Source organism: Acanthaster planci, linkage group LG06 (assembly GCF_054643075.1).
Source record: "Acanthaster planci isolate LZ-2023a linkage group LG06, COTS_SCS, whole genome shotgun sequence".
NCBI lineage: Eukaryota > Metazoa > Echinodermata > Asteroidea > Valvatida > Acanthasteridae > Acanthaster > Acanthaster planci.
This window is the reverse complement of record NC_141782.1, coordinates 21584412-21601483: the sequence shown is the minus strand read 5'-3', so window position 1 is coordinate 21601483 and position 17072 is coordinate 21584412. Positions and strand designations below refer to the sequence as shown.

Sequence of the window (17072 nt, the reverse complement as noted above, 5' to 3'; positions counted from 1 at the left end):
CAGAGGTTCAAGGAAAACGATTGACATGTTTATAAGATTGAATGAATATTGTGACAAGCAAGAAGTTAAAAAGAACCAGAGTTTATTTCAACACAGGCCAAAATTATTTGACACTTCAGTGGGGATTTTATATCATGAATTTAAATCAAATACACTTCGCTATCGTTAAAACCGTCGCAACATAAACTGCCATGTTCTGAATAAAGTACTTTGGGATTTTTTTTATATTCTGAAATGAATATTATTACTGGAAACGTTTGTGGTAGAATGAAATGAACAGGACCTAAACCAACCCTCCTTCAAAAAACCCTGTTTGCCATGCTCATTAGGAGGAAGCAGCTGTTCTTTCCACGTGTGTACAAATATCGAAGAGTTGGGAAACAGACTGGGGATTTCCCCAATCTTGCAATTATACTTGCACGCTGCCCATGAACTACCGTGCATAGTGCGCCCCCTAACGACTCATAGTTAGACAGTGCGCCAGCTCGCACTAAATAAAAACTAGTTGTGCGAGGGCGCTCTTCAACAGAAATAAAACACTTAACGATCACTGACGTCTTGGGCCAAGACGACGCATGGACAGGATTGGATGTGTGACCTTTTAACTCAACATTGCGTGCTTGGGGGAAAACCACGATGTGTAACAGCATTCATATTCATAAATTATTATGAACACATACACATATTGAAGACTACTTAGGCCAAAGTGGGTTTAAGGGCCCTTCTCATAATTGGCACTTTAGATTACTGCTCAAATAAAAAAGATTCGTGGACTGCTGTTTCTTTTTACATGCCGTATTTATTCTGCACATCATAAAATTTCCTTTTGTCTGCTCTACAAGTACAACTTTGATTATTATGGGATAGTCAGTGTTATGCTGTTGCATTCACTCACATTGACATTTGCTCTGTGAGGGGCATTGTGGAAGTCCCCGCTCTCCCTGGTTTTTACTGCCTATCACCGATGGTTACCCACATAATCGGACGATTTTGTAGAAATGCAGGTGATTCAGTTGGGCACGGCGGATTACGTTGTTCCTGTTGCTGTTCTCTAAAACTGGAAGGTGTCAGCTTCCTGAATAGAGTGGTAAGTTGCTTCCCGTCAATATCAACCTGTTCGTCTCGTTAAAGTGGAACACCAATAAAACAAGATCCTTCGGACTTTATAAATTACCACGATGGGTATCTGGTACGTGTAATCAGTAAAGACTTGGGACCTTAAGTTGTCCTTGTTATAAGCATGACTTTGTATTATCGGTGCTCTTCTTATATTCTTCTCTTTGGAAAACAATGGGCATGACGGGCATGCACATAAAAGAGTTTTTAAGGTCAGAAAGGCGAGGCAGGTTTTTCACATTTTGTAGAGCTTACCAGAACGAAAGCGAAACCGCTCTTCTTACACCGAATATATGTATAATCCAAAGTGGCCGGCTAGACAGTGCAGATTGAGTTTCAACTGTACATGTTTTACCCATGTGTAGTGATATGCAGTGACGTTTTGTGAGTTCAATGAAATGAAAACACATGAAGGTTAAAGATGTGTAGCTGAAGCCAAACATGCGCCATATTGCTGATTTCAGAAAGCATTATGATGCCCTTGTCGTGAAATGTAGATGAAAATGGTCTGAAATGGAGAATTTCCAAACTTGAATGGTACTCAAAGATTCGGCTCAACAAAAAATGAAGACCTGCCTTGCCTTTCTAACTTTCTTACGTGCGTGTTCATTATTTGACTGAATCGGGATATTCACAGTTTCTCCTTAGAATAAATAACATGTGTTGTTATTTTCTATGAGACAGAATTTCAGCAATCGTGGCTGGACAGCCTTACTTTAAAATAATGGATTTTTACAGAGCTCTTTGAGCATTAATAAAATTTAAATTTAATGTTAATTTGAACTGACGAGGAAAATCGGTTTCTGGACAGTATAAATGCATTTTCTTTGAATCAACATTTTGTGCGTCTTTAAGCTCTTCTTCAGTGCATGGAAACTGTATGAAATCTTTTGGGGAGTTAAGTGAACTGTAAGTGCACTTTTTTAAACATTCAAAATGGACCAAGCTTTTCCTGAAAATCTAGGAATATTCAGTGTGCATTTGTGTGCATTTTTCGGGCTTAAATTTGAATCTTAAATATTTTGCTCTTTGAAAACATTCTTAGAAAAGGTTGTTTACTGGCTTATCTGTCACATACTTAAGCAGCAATAACTTGCCTAGGGAAATCAAATCTTCAACAGTAAAAAAACAGGGAGTTTTCGTGCACAAATTAATGCCACGTCGAGGTTCAACGCCTCAGCTAGAACATTACATCATAGGGTTGCTCAATTTCAATATGCAAATTAATATAAACGTAATAACAAAAGGCCACCAAACCGATAAAAATACCAAAACGAAAATAAGGTTAATTGAAACACAAAGGTGTGATAGGATTATGGTCACATGTTTTTCTCTTACATGTACGCCCTGCATGGCTCCATTCAGGACTGTTTTGAAGAAAATTATTACTTGATGTTTGGCGGGTTCACTTCATAGGGAGATGAATTAAATTATTAATGCTTGCCTATTTTCTATAATTCCATGATGTAATGATATGTCGAAAAGTTAATTTGCAAGAGTATCGGAAAGCTAACGTGGCTCTGAAAGAAATGACAGCAAGCATGTCCCCCAAACCTCTAAAAACCTCAAAACCTCCATCAAAATTATTTTTCAACTGCACAAACAATGCAAGTACATCTGGATTGGCTGTTGCTTTGAAACTCAGAATGACCCAGTTCGGTGTTTCAAAAAGGTCTTTTGGGAGCAAAGCCCGCACATGAATCAGCCTACGGCTACACTTATATATATTTATATATATACATGTATATAAGGGTAGATTCCACTAATTCAAGCCACATTGAAAGCAGTGTAAAATCAGCATTGCTCAGGTGCAGTACAACGTGCATTCCAACTTCCCGTTACTCAGGGTGCAGTACAACGTGCAATCCAACCTCCCATTGCTCAGGGTGCAGTACAACGTGCATTCCAACCTCCCATTGCTCAGGGTGCAGTACAAGGTGCATTTCAACCTCCCATTGCTCAGAGTGCAGTACAACGTGCATTCCAACCTCCCATTGCTCAGGGTGCAGTACAATGTGCATTCCAACCTCAAATTGCTCAGAGTGCAGTACAACGTGCATTTCAACCTCCCACTGCTCAGGGTGCAGTACAATGTGCATTCCAACCTCAAATTGCTCAGAGTGCAGTACAACGTGCATTCCAACCTCCCATTGCTCAGGGTGCAGTACAACGTGCATTCCAACATCCCACTGCTCAGGGTGCAGTACAACGTGCATTCCAACATCCCACTGCTCAGGGTGCAGTACAACGTGCATTCCAACCTCCCATTGCTCAGGGTGAAGTACAACGTGCATTCAAACCTCCCATTGCTCAGGGTGCAGTACAACGTGCATTCCAACATCCCACTGCTCAGGGTGCAGTACAACGTGCATTCCAACATCCCACTGCTCAGGGTGCAGTACAACGTGCATTCCAACATCCCACTGCTCAGGGTGTAGTACAACGTGCATTCAAACCTCCCATTGCTCAGGGTGCAGTACAACGTGCATTCCAACCTCCCATTGCTCAGGGTGCAGTACAACGTGCATTCCAACTTCCCATTGCTCAGGGTGCAGTACAACGTGCATTCCAACCTCCCATTGCTCAGGGTGCAGTACAACGTGCATTCCAACCTCCCATTGCTCAGGGTGCAGTACAACATGCATTCCAACCTCCCATTGCTCAGGGGGCAGTACAACATGCATTCCAACCTACAATTGCTCAGGGTGTAGTACAACGTGCATTCCAACCTCCCATTGCTCAGGGTGCATTACAATGTGCATTCCAACCTCCCATTGCTCAGGGTGCAGACAACTTGCATTCCAACCTCCCATTGCTCAGGGTGCAGTACAACGTGCATTCCAACCTCCCATTGCTCAGGGTGCAGTACAACGTGCATTCCAACCTCCCATTGCTCAGGGTGCAGTACAAGGTGCATTTCAACCTCCCACGGCTCAGGGTGCAGTACAATGTGCATTCCAACCTCAAATTGCTCAGAGTGCAGTACAACGTGCATTCCAACCTCCCATTGCTCAGGGGGCAGTACAACATGCATTCCAACCTACCATTGCTCAGGGTGCAGTACAACATGAATTCCAACCTCCCATTGCTCAGGGGGCAGTACAACATGCATTCCAACCTACCATTGCTCAGGGTGCAGTACAACGTGCATTCCAACCTCCCATTGCTCAGGGTGCAGTACAATGTGCATTCCAACCTCCCATTGCTCAGGGTGCAGTACAACGTGCATTCCAACCTCCCATTGCTCAGGGTGCAGTACAACGTGCATTCCAACCTCCCATTGCTCAGGGTGCAGTACAACGTGCATTCCAACATCCCACTGCTCAGGGGGCAGTACAACATGCATTCCAACCTACCATTGCTCAGGGTGCAGTACAACGTGCATTCCAACCTCCCATTGCTCAGGGTGCAGTACAACATGCATTCCAACCTACCACTGCTCAGGGTGCAGTACAACGTGCATGCCAACCTCCCATTGCTCAGAGTGCAGTACAACGTGCATTCCAACCTCAAATTGCTCAGAGTGCAGTACAACGTGCATTCCAACCTCCCATTGCTCAGGGTGCAGTACAACATGAATTCCAACCTCCCATTGCTCAGGGGGCAGTACAACATGCATTCCAACCTACCATTGCTCAGGGTGCAGTACAACGTGCATTCCAACCTCCCATTGCTCAGGGTGCAGTACAACGTGCATTCCAACCTCCCATTGCTCAGGGTGCAGTACAACATGCATTCCAACATCCCACTGCTCAGGGGGCAGTACAACATGCATTCCAACCTACCATTGCTCAGGGTGCAGTACAACGTGCATTCCAACCTCCCATTGCTCAGGGTGCAGTACAACATGCATTCCAACCTACCACTGCTCAGGGTGCAGTACAACGTGCTTGCCAACCTCCCATTGCTCAGAGTGCAGTACAACGTGCATTCCAACATCCCACTGCTCAGGGTGCAGTACAACGTGCATTCCAACCTACCTCTGCTCAGGGTGCAGTACAACGTGCATTCCAACTTCCCTCTGCTCAGGGTGCAGTACAACGTGCATTCCAACCTCCCATTGCTCAGGGTGCAGTACAACGTGCATGCCAACCTCCCATTGCTCAGGGTGCATTACAACGTGCATTCCAACATCCCACTGCTCAGGGTGCAGTACAACGTGCATTCCAACATCCCACTGCTCAGGGTGCAGTACAACGTGCATTCCAACCTCCCATTGCTCAGGGTGAAGTACAACGTGCATTCCAACTTCTCACTGCTCAGGGTGCAGTACAACGTGCATTCCAACTTCCCATTGCTCAGGGTGCAGTACAACGTGCATTCCAACCTCCCATTGCTCAGGGTGCAGTACAACGTGCATTCCAACTTCCCATTGCTCAGGGTGCAGTACAACGTGCATTCCAACATCCCATTGCTCAGGGTGCAGTACAACGTGCATTCCAACTTCCCATTGCTCAGGGTGCAGTACAACGTGCATTCCAACATCCCATTGCTCAGGGTGCATTACAACGTGAATTCCAACATCCCATTGCTCAAAATGCAGTACAACGTGCATTCCAACATCCCATTGCTCAGGGTGCATTACAACGTGCATTCCAACACCCCATTGCTCAGGGTGCAGTACAACGTGCATTCCAACATCCCATTGCTCAGGGTGCAGTACAACATGCATTCCAACCTACCACTGCTCAGGGTGCAGTACAACGTGCATGCCAACCTCCCATTGCTCAGAGTGCAGTACAACGTGCATTCCAACCTCAAATTGCTCAGAGTGCAGTACAACGTGCATTCAAACCTCCCATTGCTCAGGGTGCAGTACAACATGAATTCCAACCTCCCATTGCTCAGGGGGCAGTACAACATGCATTCCAACCTACCATTGCTCAGGGTGCAGTACAACGTGCATTCCAACCTCCCATTGCTCAGGGTGCAGTACAATGTGCATTCCAACCTCAAATTGCTCAGAGTGCAGTACAACGTGCATTCCAACCTCCCATTGCTCAGGGTGCAGTACAACGTGCATTCCAACCTCCCATTGCTCAGGGTGCAGTACAACGTGCATTCCAACCTCCCATTGCTCAGGGTGCAGTACAACATGCATTCCAACATCCCACTGCTCAGGGGGCAGTACAACATGCATTCCAACCTACCATTGCTAAGGGTGCAGTACAACGTGCATTCCAACCTCCCATTGCTCAGGGTGCAGTACAACATGCATTCCAACCTACCACTGCTCAGGGTGCAGTACAACGTGCATGCCAACCTCCCATTGCTCAGAGTGCAGTACAACGTGCATTCCAACATCCCACTGCTCAGGGTGCAGTACAACGTGCATTCCAACCTACCTCTGCTCAGGGTGCAGTACAACGTGCATTCCAACTTCCCTCTGCTCAGGGTGCAGTACAACGTGCATTCCAACCTCCCATTGCTCAGGGTGCAGTACAACGTGCATGCCAACCTCCCATTGCTCAGGGTGCATTACAACGTGCATTCCAACATCCCACTGCTCAGGGTGCAGTACAACGTGCATTCCAACATCCCACTGCTCAGGGTGCAGTACAACGTGCATTCCAACCTCCCATTGCTCAGGGTGAAGTACAACGTGCATTCCAACTTCTCACTGCTCAGGGTGCAGTACAACGTGCATTCCAACTTCCCATTGCTCAGGGTGCAGTACAACGTGCATTCCAACCTCCCATTGCTCAGGGTGCAGTACAACGTGCATTCCAACTTCCCATTGCTCAGGGTGCAGTACAACGTGCATTCCAACATCCCATTGCTCAGGGTGCAGTACAACGTGCATTCCAACTTCCCATTGCTCAGGGTGCAGTACAACGTGCATTCCAACATCCCATTGCTCAGGGTGCATTACAACGTGAATTCCAACATCCCATTGCTCAAAATGCAGTACAACGTGCATTCCAACATCCCATTGCTCAGGGTGCATTACAACGTGCATTCCAACACCCCATTGCTCAGGGTGCAGTACAACGTGCATTCCAACATCCCATTGCTCAGGGTGCAGTACAAAATGCATTCCAACATCCCATTGCTCAGGGTGCAGTGCAACATGCATTCGAACATCCCCGAGGGTTCGAAATACAAATTTCGTGATTGTCTGGTGCCAGTCTTTCACATTTCTTTTCAATTTTTGTTGGTTAACCAATTACATTTTTAGTTACCGGTATTACCACAAAACAAAATCACCCCGAAAAGAGATTTTATGGAAGTCTGCTTACAGCCATTTTTCAAGTGTGAAGTTCACTCAACTTTCTCAGGTACTAAGAACCTTTTTCAACCACATTTTTTGCCATTCTGCTCTCAGATGGAAGCCTAACGAACCAGAGAGTTGATCCTAGCAAGGATGTACACAATCTCACCATTTTGCGGGACAAACGAGCTCCAAATGGGTGGGCACTTTAATGAGCGGGCCAGAAATTCTCACTTGAATTAGTAGACTGCACCCATGACAGACTACCGTGAGCACGCGCAGCTGTTCCCGAATGGCCTCGTACTGGGCATGCGCTGTTGAAAAACTGAACTGGCTCATTTCATCTATAAATAAACAAAGAGTGTCTTGTCCACCGGATGACCATGAGAAGGGAGTCTGTTCTTCATTGGAATATTCGGATTTTCTGATTTCATTACACAATTCCTTTCCTAACTTAACTCCAGATTATCACCAGAGTCTGAGGTTATCAGTCATGGCTTACGGGGCATTTAAAACACCACAGTCCCTGTTAGAAGATGTAGACGGAAACGAAGATGTGGAGTCCTTACATACTGGCGGTGTGAGAAGATCGCACACAACGAGTACTCGATTAGACACGACAACCAGACGCCGAACTGATAACCGAGGGACGCGTGTAGGCGAGCAAAGAAAGCCAAAAGCGCAAGAACAGAATCGTCATGACACCGTGAGAACAGACAAGTCGAGCTCGGGTCAAAAAACAAGGTCTTCCAACGGAATGAAGACATCATTCAAGGCCAGATTTCAGTGAGTTTAACTTTATTCTTTTCACCATGCCAAGAGGCACTAAATACGTGCATCCAAAAGCACAAAAATTGAAAGAGGTCCCTTCGAAAGGGCGGCCATGCGTCGCTCCAACTAAATTTTTTTTTTCAAAATAAAGGAAGATTCTTGGCGTATTTCAACTCTTTTTCTTCACAAAACGTGCACAAAGCCCCCAAAATTGATCTTTGCCCCTCAAAACAGCCACAAAGATTAAATGAACACTCAATTTTAGGTTTATTGACACGACATTTACTAACTTAACCAAATCTGTGGGTGAGGCATTATTCTGAAGAATAGAATGAAAGCATGCATTTTGATGTTGCTGACATAACTTTAGGCTAGTTTAATAATCTTAAACATCTTCTTAAAAGGAATTGGAGATGTTTAGTCGGATAGCTTGTATAAAAATAAGTCTTGCAGATTCATTGTGATGCTTTTTGCAGCGTGTCTTCGGCCAACAATCACGGTCAGAAATCTGCACCTTCCGGTAGCAAAGTACCACATCAGTCAGTCCAGCGCAAGGCCACGGCAGCCCCCTTCTCAGACCAAGAACTACAAAGCTTCTTGGAAGATGAGCCCTATGACGTTCTCTCCCAGCTTGCTAAGAGAAGCGAAAACTGCCAGTCTTTATTAAACCAAGATAATATCAGCGAACACACATTACTCCTAACAGTCCGTGTTCTGTCTTGCTTATGTTACCTAGATCCCGTAGGGGAGTCTGCACACATTAAAGAATTGAATGCAATACTCAGTTTAATTGAATCGTCAGCTTTCCTCAGTAAGCATTTGACTAGGTATTTAGTCGCTTTGCCAATTAAGGAGCCGGACGAGACTGATAATGATAACGCACCGGGCCCTGCTGACGCAGAGTTGGACTTGATTCTCAAGTTACTCCAGTTGTTTTTGCAACATAAACCTGGACGGTACTCAGAGGTAGGAGGGCCTTTGATTCTCCTGGAGCGGGTAGTGACAACAGGCAGATTGTTGGTGCAATTACAGCAGTTGAAGACCAGCTACAACTCAGTGGAGCAGGCTCAGAGATCAGCCAAGCAGCGGGCCATGGAAAAGCCACCACCAAACAACTTCAGAGATATCCCAATCTTCCCAGAAAGCAGGGAGATTCGGCAGGTCACCAGGCCGTTCCTCAGAAAGAACATCATAAAGGGAAAATATGAGAGTGTTGAACATTACCTGGATGTTCAATTCCGGCTGCTGAGAGAAGACTTCGTGGCGCCGTTGAGGGAGGGTGTTACCGAGTTCCTGGCAGATACCACCGGACGCCCTCAAGACATCAGAATCTACCAAAATGTCGTTGTCCAAAACAGAACAATGGGGGAGAATGGTTTTATCTACACTCTGAATTTCGACGTCAGACCGCTGAAACGCGTGCGCTGGGAAGCGAGTAAGCGTCTCCTGTATGGTTCCTTCGTCTGTCTCACTAAAGATAAATTCCACCACATTATCTGTGCAACGGTGGAGAACAGGAAGCCAGCAGACTTAGCGCAGGGTCTTGTAGATGTTTGCTTCCTAACAGATATTGCTCCTACCAAAGGTCCCTTTATTATGGCAGAGTCCGCTGCTTACTTTGAGGCCTATCGCCACGTGCTTCAGGGGCTACAGCAGATGAACGAAAAGCGTTTCTCCTTCAGGAGATATATCGTCGATGTTGCTTCCAGTGTCGACCCACCAGCATACCTCCGTGACTTCAGTGATACAACGTATGACTTTGCACCGCTGGCTCAAAAGGACTTCCTTTCACGCTGGAAGTTGTCTCATATCCGGGTTTTATTCCCCGAATGTTGGCCGCTTGCAGAGGATCTAAACCTCGACGAATCTCAAAAGGCCGCCCTCCATACAGCTTTGACGAAGGAGTTTGCGATTATTCAGGGCCCTCCTGGAACAGGCAAGACTTACATTGGACTGAAAATTATCCAGCTACTTCTGCTGAACGACTCTTGGAAAATCAACCTAGATTATTCTCCTATCCTGGTTGTGTGTTACACGAACCATGCATTAGATCAGTTTCTGGAAGGAATTATAGCCTTCAGAGAGCAGAATGTGGTCCGAGTGGGGAGTCGGAGCTCAAGTGAGATACTTGAAAGCAAGAATCTGTCTCACTTAAGAAAAGAAAGACCACGAAAAGAAGTAAGTCAGAGCGACAAAAGGGCCCTGCGTGAAACAGATGAGGAAATTCAGATATGTCTTGCAAAGCTGGATATACCCAATAAAGCCTTAATACATATCGATTCTCTGAAAGAGTACATGACAAGAGGGGAATATTTTGCGCTTTCTCGACGCCGTCATAGAGGGGAACCTCAGGAAGAGGAAGCAGAAAAGTTACTCCATTGGCTGAACGTTGTGGACGTGGAAGATGAACGAGACTGGGCTCTACCTTCCAATCAGAAACAGCAAGAAAGCATGGAACGCATTAACGTAGAATATGAAGGTTACAGAATTCAGTGCGATCGACAAATTGACGATTTTGACGGCCGCCGACAAACACGAGAAGAGCGCCGACAAAAACTCAAATACGAAACATTTAGTGAACATGCTGCATACCCCCTGGAAAGCATTAAACGTTGTGGGAAAAATCACACAATTTTACCACATGTGGAGCTCCGCAAGCCCGATGTGATGACCGACGAGGAGGCCAGTAGTGTTGAACGCGTCTGGACTCTAAAGATTTGGGATCGGTGGCGTTTGTACAGATTATGGGTTCAAAGATACATCAAAGATCACGAATCAAAACTTGGCGAGCATCGTAAGAGGTACGAGGAAATTGCAAAGAGGGTGCAAGATGTACATATACAAGAAGATCTTGAAATTCTCCAAAAAGCAAACGTAGTCGGCATGACGACCACGGGCGCAGCTAAGTTCCGTGCCGTGTTACAGCGTCTTCGTCCCGGTATCGTAGTGGTGGAGGAGGCTGCTGAAGTTCTTGAGGCTCACATCATCACCACCTTGACTGCAGCATGCCAACATCTTATTCTCATCGGAGATCACCAACAGCTGAAACCAAACCCAACTGTCTACCGCCTGGCGAGGCAGTTCAACCTGGACACCTCTCTGTTTGAGAGAATGATCAACAATGGCGTGCCCTGTAACACGCTATCGCATCAACACCGAATGAGACCCGAAATCTCCTCTCTGATGAAGAAACATTTCTACAACAATCTCCATGACGACGAATCTGTGCTGAAAATGGATGATGTCAAAGGAGTAAAACATAACATGTTCTTCATTGATCATCGATGCCTGGAAGACGAAGATGATGACGACAGAAGCAAATCGAATCAGTACGAAGCTGAAGTCCTTGTTGAATTGTGCAAATACCTGTTGCGTCAAGGTTACCAACACTCACAGATAACAATCCTAACCACTTACACGGGGCAACTCTTCTGCTTCAGACGTCTTATGGACAAAGCAACCTTTGAAGGTGTTCGAGTCTGCGTAGTAGACAACTTCCAGGGAGAGGAAAATGATATCATTCTGTTGTCTCTGGTACGAAGCAACGAGGAAGGATCCATCGGGTTCCTGCGCACTTCAAACCGCGTCTGCGTTGCATTGTCTAGGGCTCGCATGGGTTTCTACTGCATCGGTAATGCGAGCATCTTGAAGAAGGCAGAGATCTGGGCGAAGATTGTAGCCACACTAGAGGATGAGAACCGAATCGGCTTTTCATTGCCACTGGTCTGCCAAAATCATCCCGACAAAATCACACCGGTTGCTACAGCAGATGACTTCAAAACAAAGGTGCCGTGTGGAGGTTGTGACGGACCGTGCGAGTACAGACTGCCTTGCGGTCACGTGTGCGCTTCCCTCTGCCATCCAGACCACTCCAATCATGCCGAATACAAATGTTGCAAACCATGCACAATGAAGTGCGATCGAGGAGAGCATCCTTGCCCACTTCTCTGCCATGAGCAGTGCAGCCCGTGCACAAATGTGGTTCAGAAGACGATGCCTGGTTGTGGTCACGTGATCCAGATATTCTGCCATAGGTTTGATGATGTCACCTGTATCAAGCCTTGCGATAAAACTTTCACCGATTGTGGCCATCTTTGTGGGCGAAAATGTGGTGATATTTGTCCGCATCAGAAGTGCCCTATGCCATGCAAGAACACACAGTCATGTGAACATCACTGCACAAAGCCATGCGGTCAGTCCTGCGAGGTATTCTGTCAAGTTCGAGTAACGAGAACCTTATCCAAGTGTCACCACCAAGTCCTCATGAGGTGCGGTGAACGCCCTGAAAATATTCTTTGCCGGACCCAAATTACTAAAACTCTTCCTATCTGCGGTCACCAAGCTCAAATGCGATGCTTTGAAGATCCCAGCGGATCAGAATGCAGCCAGAGATGTGAGAAGATACTTAAGTGTGGACATCAGTGCCCTAACATCTGCGGGAAACCTTGTGAGTTGTCTGCTATTGGTCTAAATGACTTCGAAATCTTTAAAAAGTGTTCAAAACCATGCGAAAAAATATTGGTATGTGGGCATCGATGTCCAAAAATATGCAGTGAGCCATGTCCACTAGAGAAAAATGAAGTAGCACTGATGTCTCCATCGAGATCTGCCAAAGCCTTTTCCGAATTTTGTAGGGAGAAATGTCGTAAAAAATTAGCTTGTGGGCACCTGTGTCCCAACAAGTGTGGCGAACCCTGTCCGGGACCCCAAATGGATCACCGAAGATATCCTTCAAACATTTGGACAAAGTGTCAGGAAAGAGTGCAGAAGAAACTTCCACACTGCAATCACAGTGTAAATGTGAGGTGCGAAACGGATGTCAGTACTTTTATGTGTCACCGCAGTTGTGAGAAAACTCTGCCTTGCGGCCACAAGTGTCCTAACAAATGCAGTGAGCCCTGTGCAGGCCTGTTTATCCCAGTTGTTCCCCATGGATCCACACAGCAAGGAAAGCAGACACCACGTGCAAGGTGCGAAGTTGACAGCACGAAGGCTCTGGCATGCGGTCACAGCACCAGACGCATGCCGTGCTGGAAGGCAGAACGAGCCGCCAAAATGCCGTGCAGGGAACCGTGCAGGGATGAACTTGTGTGTGGTCACAAATGTGCTGGTACCTGTCATGACTGTAATCAAGGTACTCTGCATAAACCATGTGCTAAGGTGTGCAACAAGCAGCTCATCTGTGGTCATTACTGTAAAAGTGTTTGCGGAAGTGTCTGTTCTCCAGACTGTACGAAATGCAATGAAGACCTGATGCAGGGTACAAGTCAACCTTTTGCGGCATCTCCCCCTTGTAAACACAATTTTACTCATCATCAGCTGAAGACGAATGCATGCGTTCGACCCTGTGACCAACTACTCCAATGCAGCCATCCGTGCATTGGCGTCTGCGGTGATCCATGTCCTCCGTTCTGCAATGTTTGCGACAAAAAGAGCGTCCGAACCAGTTTGCCCAGAGGAAGAAGTCGGCTAAGGGATGTGTACATTTATCTCCCAGACTGTAAACATCTTTGTGAGATGCGTTCCCTGGATAAGATGTTTGTAGCGATCAAGAATGACCTCGAGGGTGGTTACTTTCAGATTCGTTCTGTTTCGTGCCCAAGATGCCAGCAACCTATCCGTCACTGTCCTCGTTACCAAGATGTCCTCAAGGCTGTCAGTGACTTAGTTGAGAAAGTACGACGTCGTTGCCTCATCATTAGAAGACACGTCTTTGGGGTCGGAAGCCCTGATGTCCAAAGGTGCACTCTACTCGCCTCACCCGGCATGTCATTTGAAGTAGGAAGGTGGACGAGATGCCACAATGGTCACGTGTTTCACCAAAATCGAGGCGATGATGACAAACATTCAGGGCAGCCCAAGGAACCACTTTGCCCACATTGCTCGCATGAGTAGCGTCACATATAGCTCCTATTACAGGTGCGTGGAGGAAACCTCCCTAAATACTTCCTCGGGAGGAAAGTACTGCTCAAGATTGGTAATATCAAAGACACAGAAATAAAAACATAAAATAGAAAAACCGGCCTGTGGCACTAAAGAATCATTTATTTCAACTGAAGGACTTGCATAACTTCCAAACTGTATTCGTCGTTGTCTTTCAGTTTACAATCCACAGGGGAAACATACAAGACAGCGAAACCTCAAATTGACCAGAATGGAGTGCAAATCTAGAAGGAACAAATTTGTCAAGAAAAAGTAATACTGGCGCTAAAATGATACCGCGCTATATCTCCTCATCCTTTTAATAAAAAATGTTTCAAAGTTATTTTTTAGGGTTGCATTTATTTGTCTTGTATGCTGAGGATAGATTAGTGTTGTTTCAGAATATTATAATTTCGTATTATGGTGGAGTGTCTAATCTTAGCTTACAAGGCTATACCTTGTGAGTTTCGTTGTTTCTTATACGTACAGAGTACCAGTAGATTTTTGACAGTAGGCCTATGTTTGAAGTTCGTAAAAATATAAATACAGTACTTGAAGTAACAGACATTCGTATTATTTAATAAAGATGGAGATGTAACGATTTCAAACGGGACTAACTATTACACAAGTTTATGAATTGGATTCATAAGATAACTTTCTGACTATAATAAGTTATGTTACATAATTTTCTTGAACGATCGAGGACACATGTATAGTTAGAGAAAATGCTAAGCGTTGTGTTGAATCCTTTTTGAATGTCGTATGTGACTTTACTGATTAACGTAGGAAATGCACTTTCGTGCAAAACAAATTTATAAACCAGGTCTTTGGAATTAATAGTGGAAAATGTATATGATGAGGATGTCACGAACAGGATTACTGGCCTTGAACAACTTTAAATTTATATCGTTTATTATCATTAAATAAATTATACTTATCATCTGCATTTTAACTTTTGCGACAGACGGCATTACCGTATTCCGTTTTGTTTTCATGGCACTTCACAGAGCAAAGTCGGATATAAAGGAAAATTGAGAACAGAAAGTTTAAATTCACCAGTTCGTGCTTGTACAAGAAGTGATTTCCGTTCGCTTCCGTTCTAACATCATGCTACGATTACACATGACTTCGGTGAAAACTCAGGTACGTGACATCCTTGCTCAAGGAGGCTGTTTAAAGAACCCCAACCTCCATGTATCCACCCAAGGGATATTTGCGAGAATTCTTTTTTTTAAATTGCTTAAATTTTGTCTGAAATGGTAATTCGGAACGACACCTTGCTTTCAATAATTGGGAATTTTTTGTCATAGTGTTGTAATATATCGGCATTATTTCGTTGCAGGGCATTTTCAGATTAGTGCATTGTTAAAAATTACTTCCTAAATTTGCAGGCACTGAATTATTTTGTTAAGACGATATTTCTTGTCAGTCTGGGTGGTTTGTCATGGGTGTTCACGCAATTTGTGCTTCAAATTCAAGAACAATTTTAAATTATTGGATGACAATTTGATTTGTGGTGCTACATTTATAATTGGGAGAATACAATTTTACATTGGTTTAGGTAAAACATTGTGACGTATGACGTTTGTTCATATTTATTATTCAGGCACAAACCAGGATGTTAATTGCAGTGGATTTTTTGTCGTGGAAAATACAGCTTAGGGAGGATTCCACAACTGTATTCCTTTTGTTGATTCATGGAACATACAGTTATAATGTATGAGGTCAGAATTTCGGATAAATCACCAAAAACATCAATAGTCAACAGACGCAAACTTGGCTTGGGTGGAATAATCGCACAGTTATGGATGTTCGAGATGCCCAATGTTTCGATTTGTTTGGTTTTACAATTGAAAAACAATTTTGGTTTTCTCCAAGAGAACCTGAAAGATATTAACCAATACAATTAATTTGGTGTTAGCTTAAAATTGAGAGAACATGCGTATGAGAAAAATTTAAAATACGTTTTTTTCGCTCAATACTAGGTTTATGCTTTGTTTTCAACTTCTTGTGTGGTGAAGGAAAAAGGTAGTTCGGGGATATAAGTAGTAATAGAAACACGCAATTGAGTTAACTTGTAATGTAACCGGTTGTATATGAATGTATCTATGATTTGTTATTAGTTTTGACTTCTACTTCCAATAAAATTGTTATGTCCGGTATCTCTAAATAAGAGCTATGTCTTACCTTCTCAAAGTAACTGTGAACTTGCTGAAGGGCATTTTGTATTTTGAAAGATTAGGAATCTTGTCGCAGTTCTCTAATGTATTGTCATGCCATTTTGTAGGGTAGAATTCTTTTAATAAAGCCCTATTTAATATTAAAAATTACGTTTTTAATTCACAGGCATTGAGTTCTTTGGTTAATATAACGTCAAATCAATCTGTATGGTTTATAAGTGACTATCAAATAAATGATCCGAATCTGTAAACAAGACGATTTTCTAGACAAGATTTGATTTGCAAAATGTAATATTTCTCAACGAGATGTTCAGTTTGACAATGATTTTGGTGAAATATCGTAAAGTCTGACCTTTGCCGGATGAAATTCAGCAATGTTAATTAGAGTGGTATGAAGCTCATGGGATTATTGTTGCGGCCTTAGATTTTAGATTTTGTGTAAAAATAGTCCAAGGCTATAATTTCAAGGAAATCGTTTTAGCGAAATGGCCACAGGCTCGAAGTTTGCTTTGGTATAGTACCGGCAATCGCACCGTAATGGATATAACTTTTGAGTAATGCACATTGTTTTGATATTTGGTTTTTGTATCACATTTGAAAACCGAGTTTTTGTTTTTCTAAGAGATGGAAACCTGTAAGGTAAATAAAACAACCAATTGGTAAATAGAAATGTGTGACAGAAAAAAGTCTAAATTCTTCGCTAAATATTAGACTAAGGCGTTCAACGAGTGGGCGGGAGAAAAGTAATTCACATATGTGAGTAGTAATCAATATCCTTAGAAAGCAAATAATTCTCAATAGTTGTGGTAATTTCATTTGTCGGCGAAGAATTACCTCTCCAAGCCAATACATTTCGTCTTCCATATCGATGT

The 17072-nt window shown here is 44.1% G+C and overlaps 1 protein-coding gene across 2 annotated transcripts in view; it reads left to right on the top strand.

The window, feature by feature from the left end:
- The first annotated feature begins 660 nt into the window (after window positions 1-660).
- LOC110980080 (NFX1-type zinc finger-containing protein 1-like) overlaps window positions 661-17072 on the top strand; it is a 26434-nt gene continuing 10022 nt past the window's right edge. The window contains exons 1-3 of one of the 2 annotated variants that reach the window (XM_022236406.2): window positions 682-1087; window positions 7792-8113; window positions 8575-16870. In XM_022236406.2, the coding sequence (XP_022092098.2) occupies window positions 7821-8113; window positions 8575-13993 (5712 nt within the window). In that variant the 5' untranslated portion in view covers window positions 682-1087; window positions 7792-7820 and the 3' untranslated portion in view covers window positions 13994-16870. Of the gene's footprint in view, window positions 1088-7791; window positions 8114-8574; window positions 16871-17072 lie in introns of those variants that run through there. The other variant, XM_022236409.2, reaches the window with a different exon arrangement.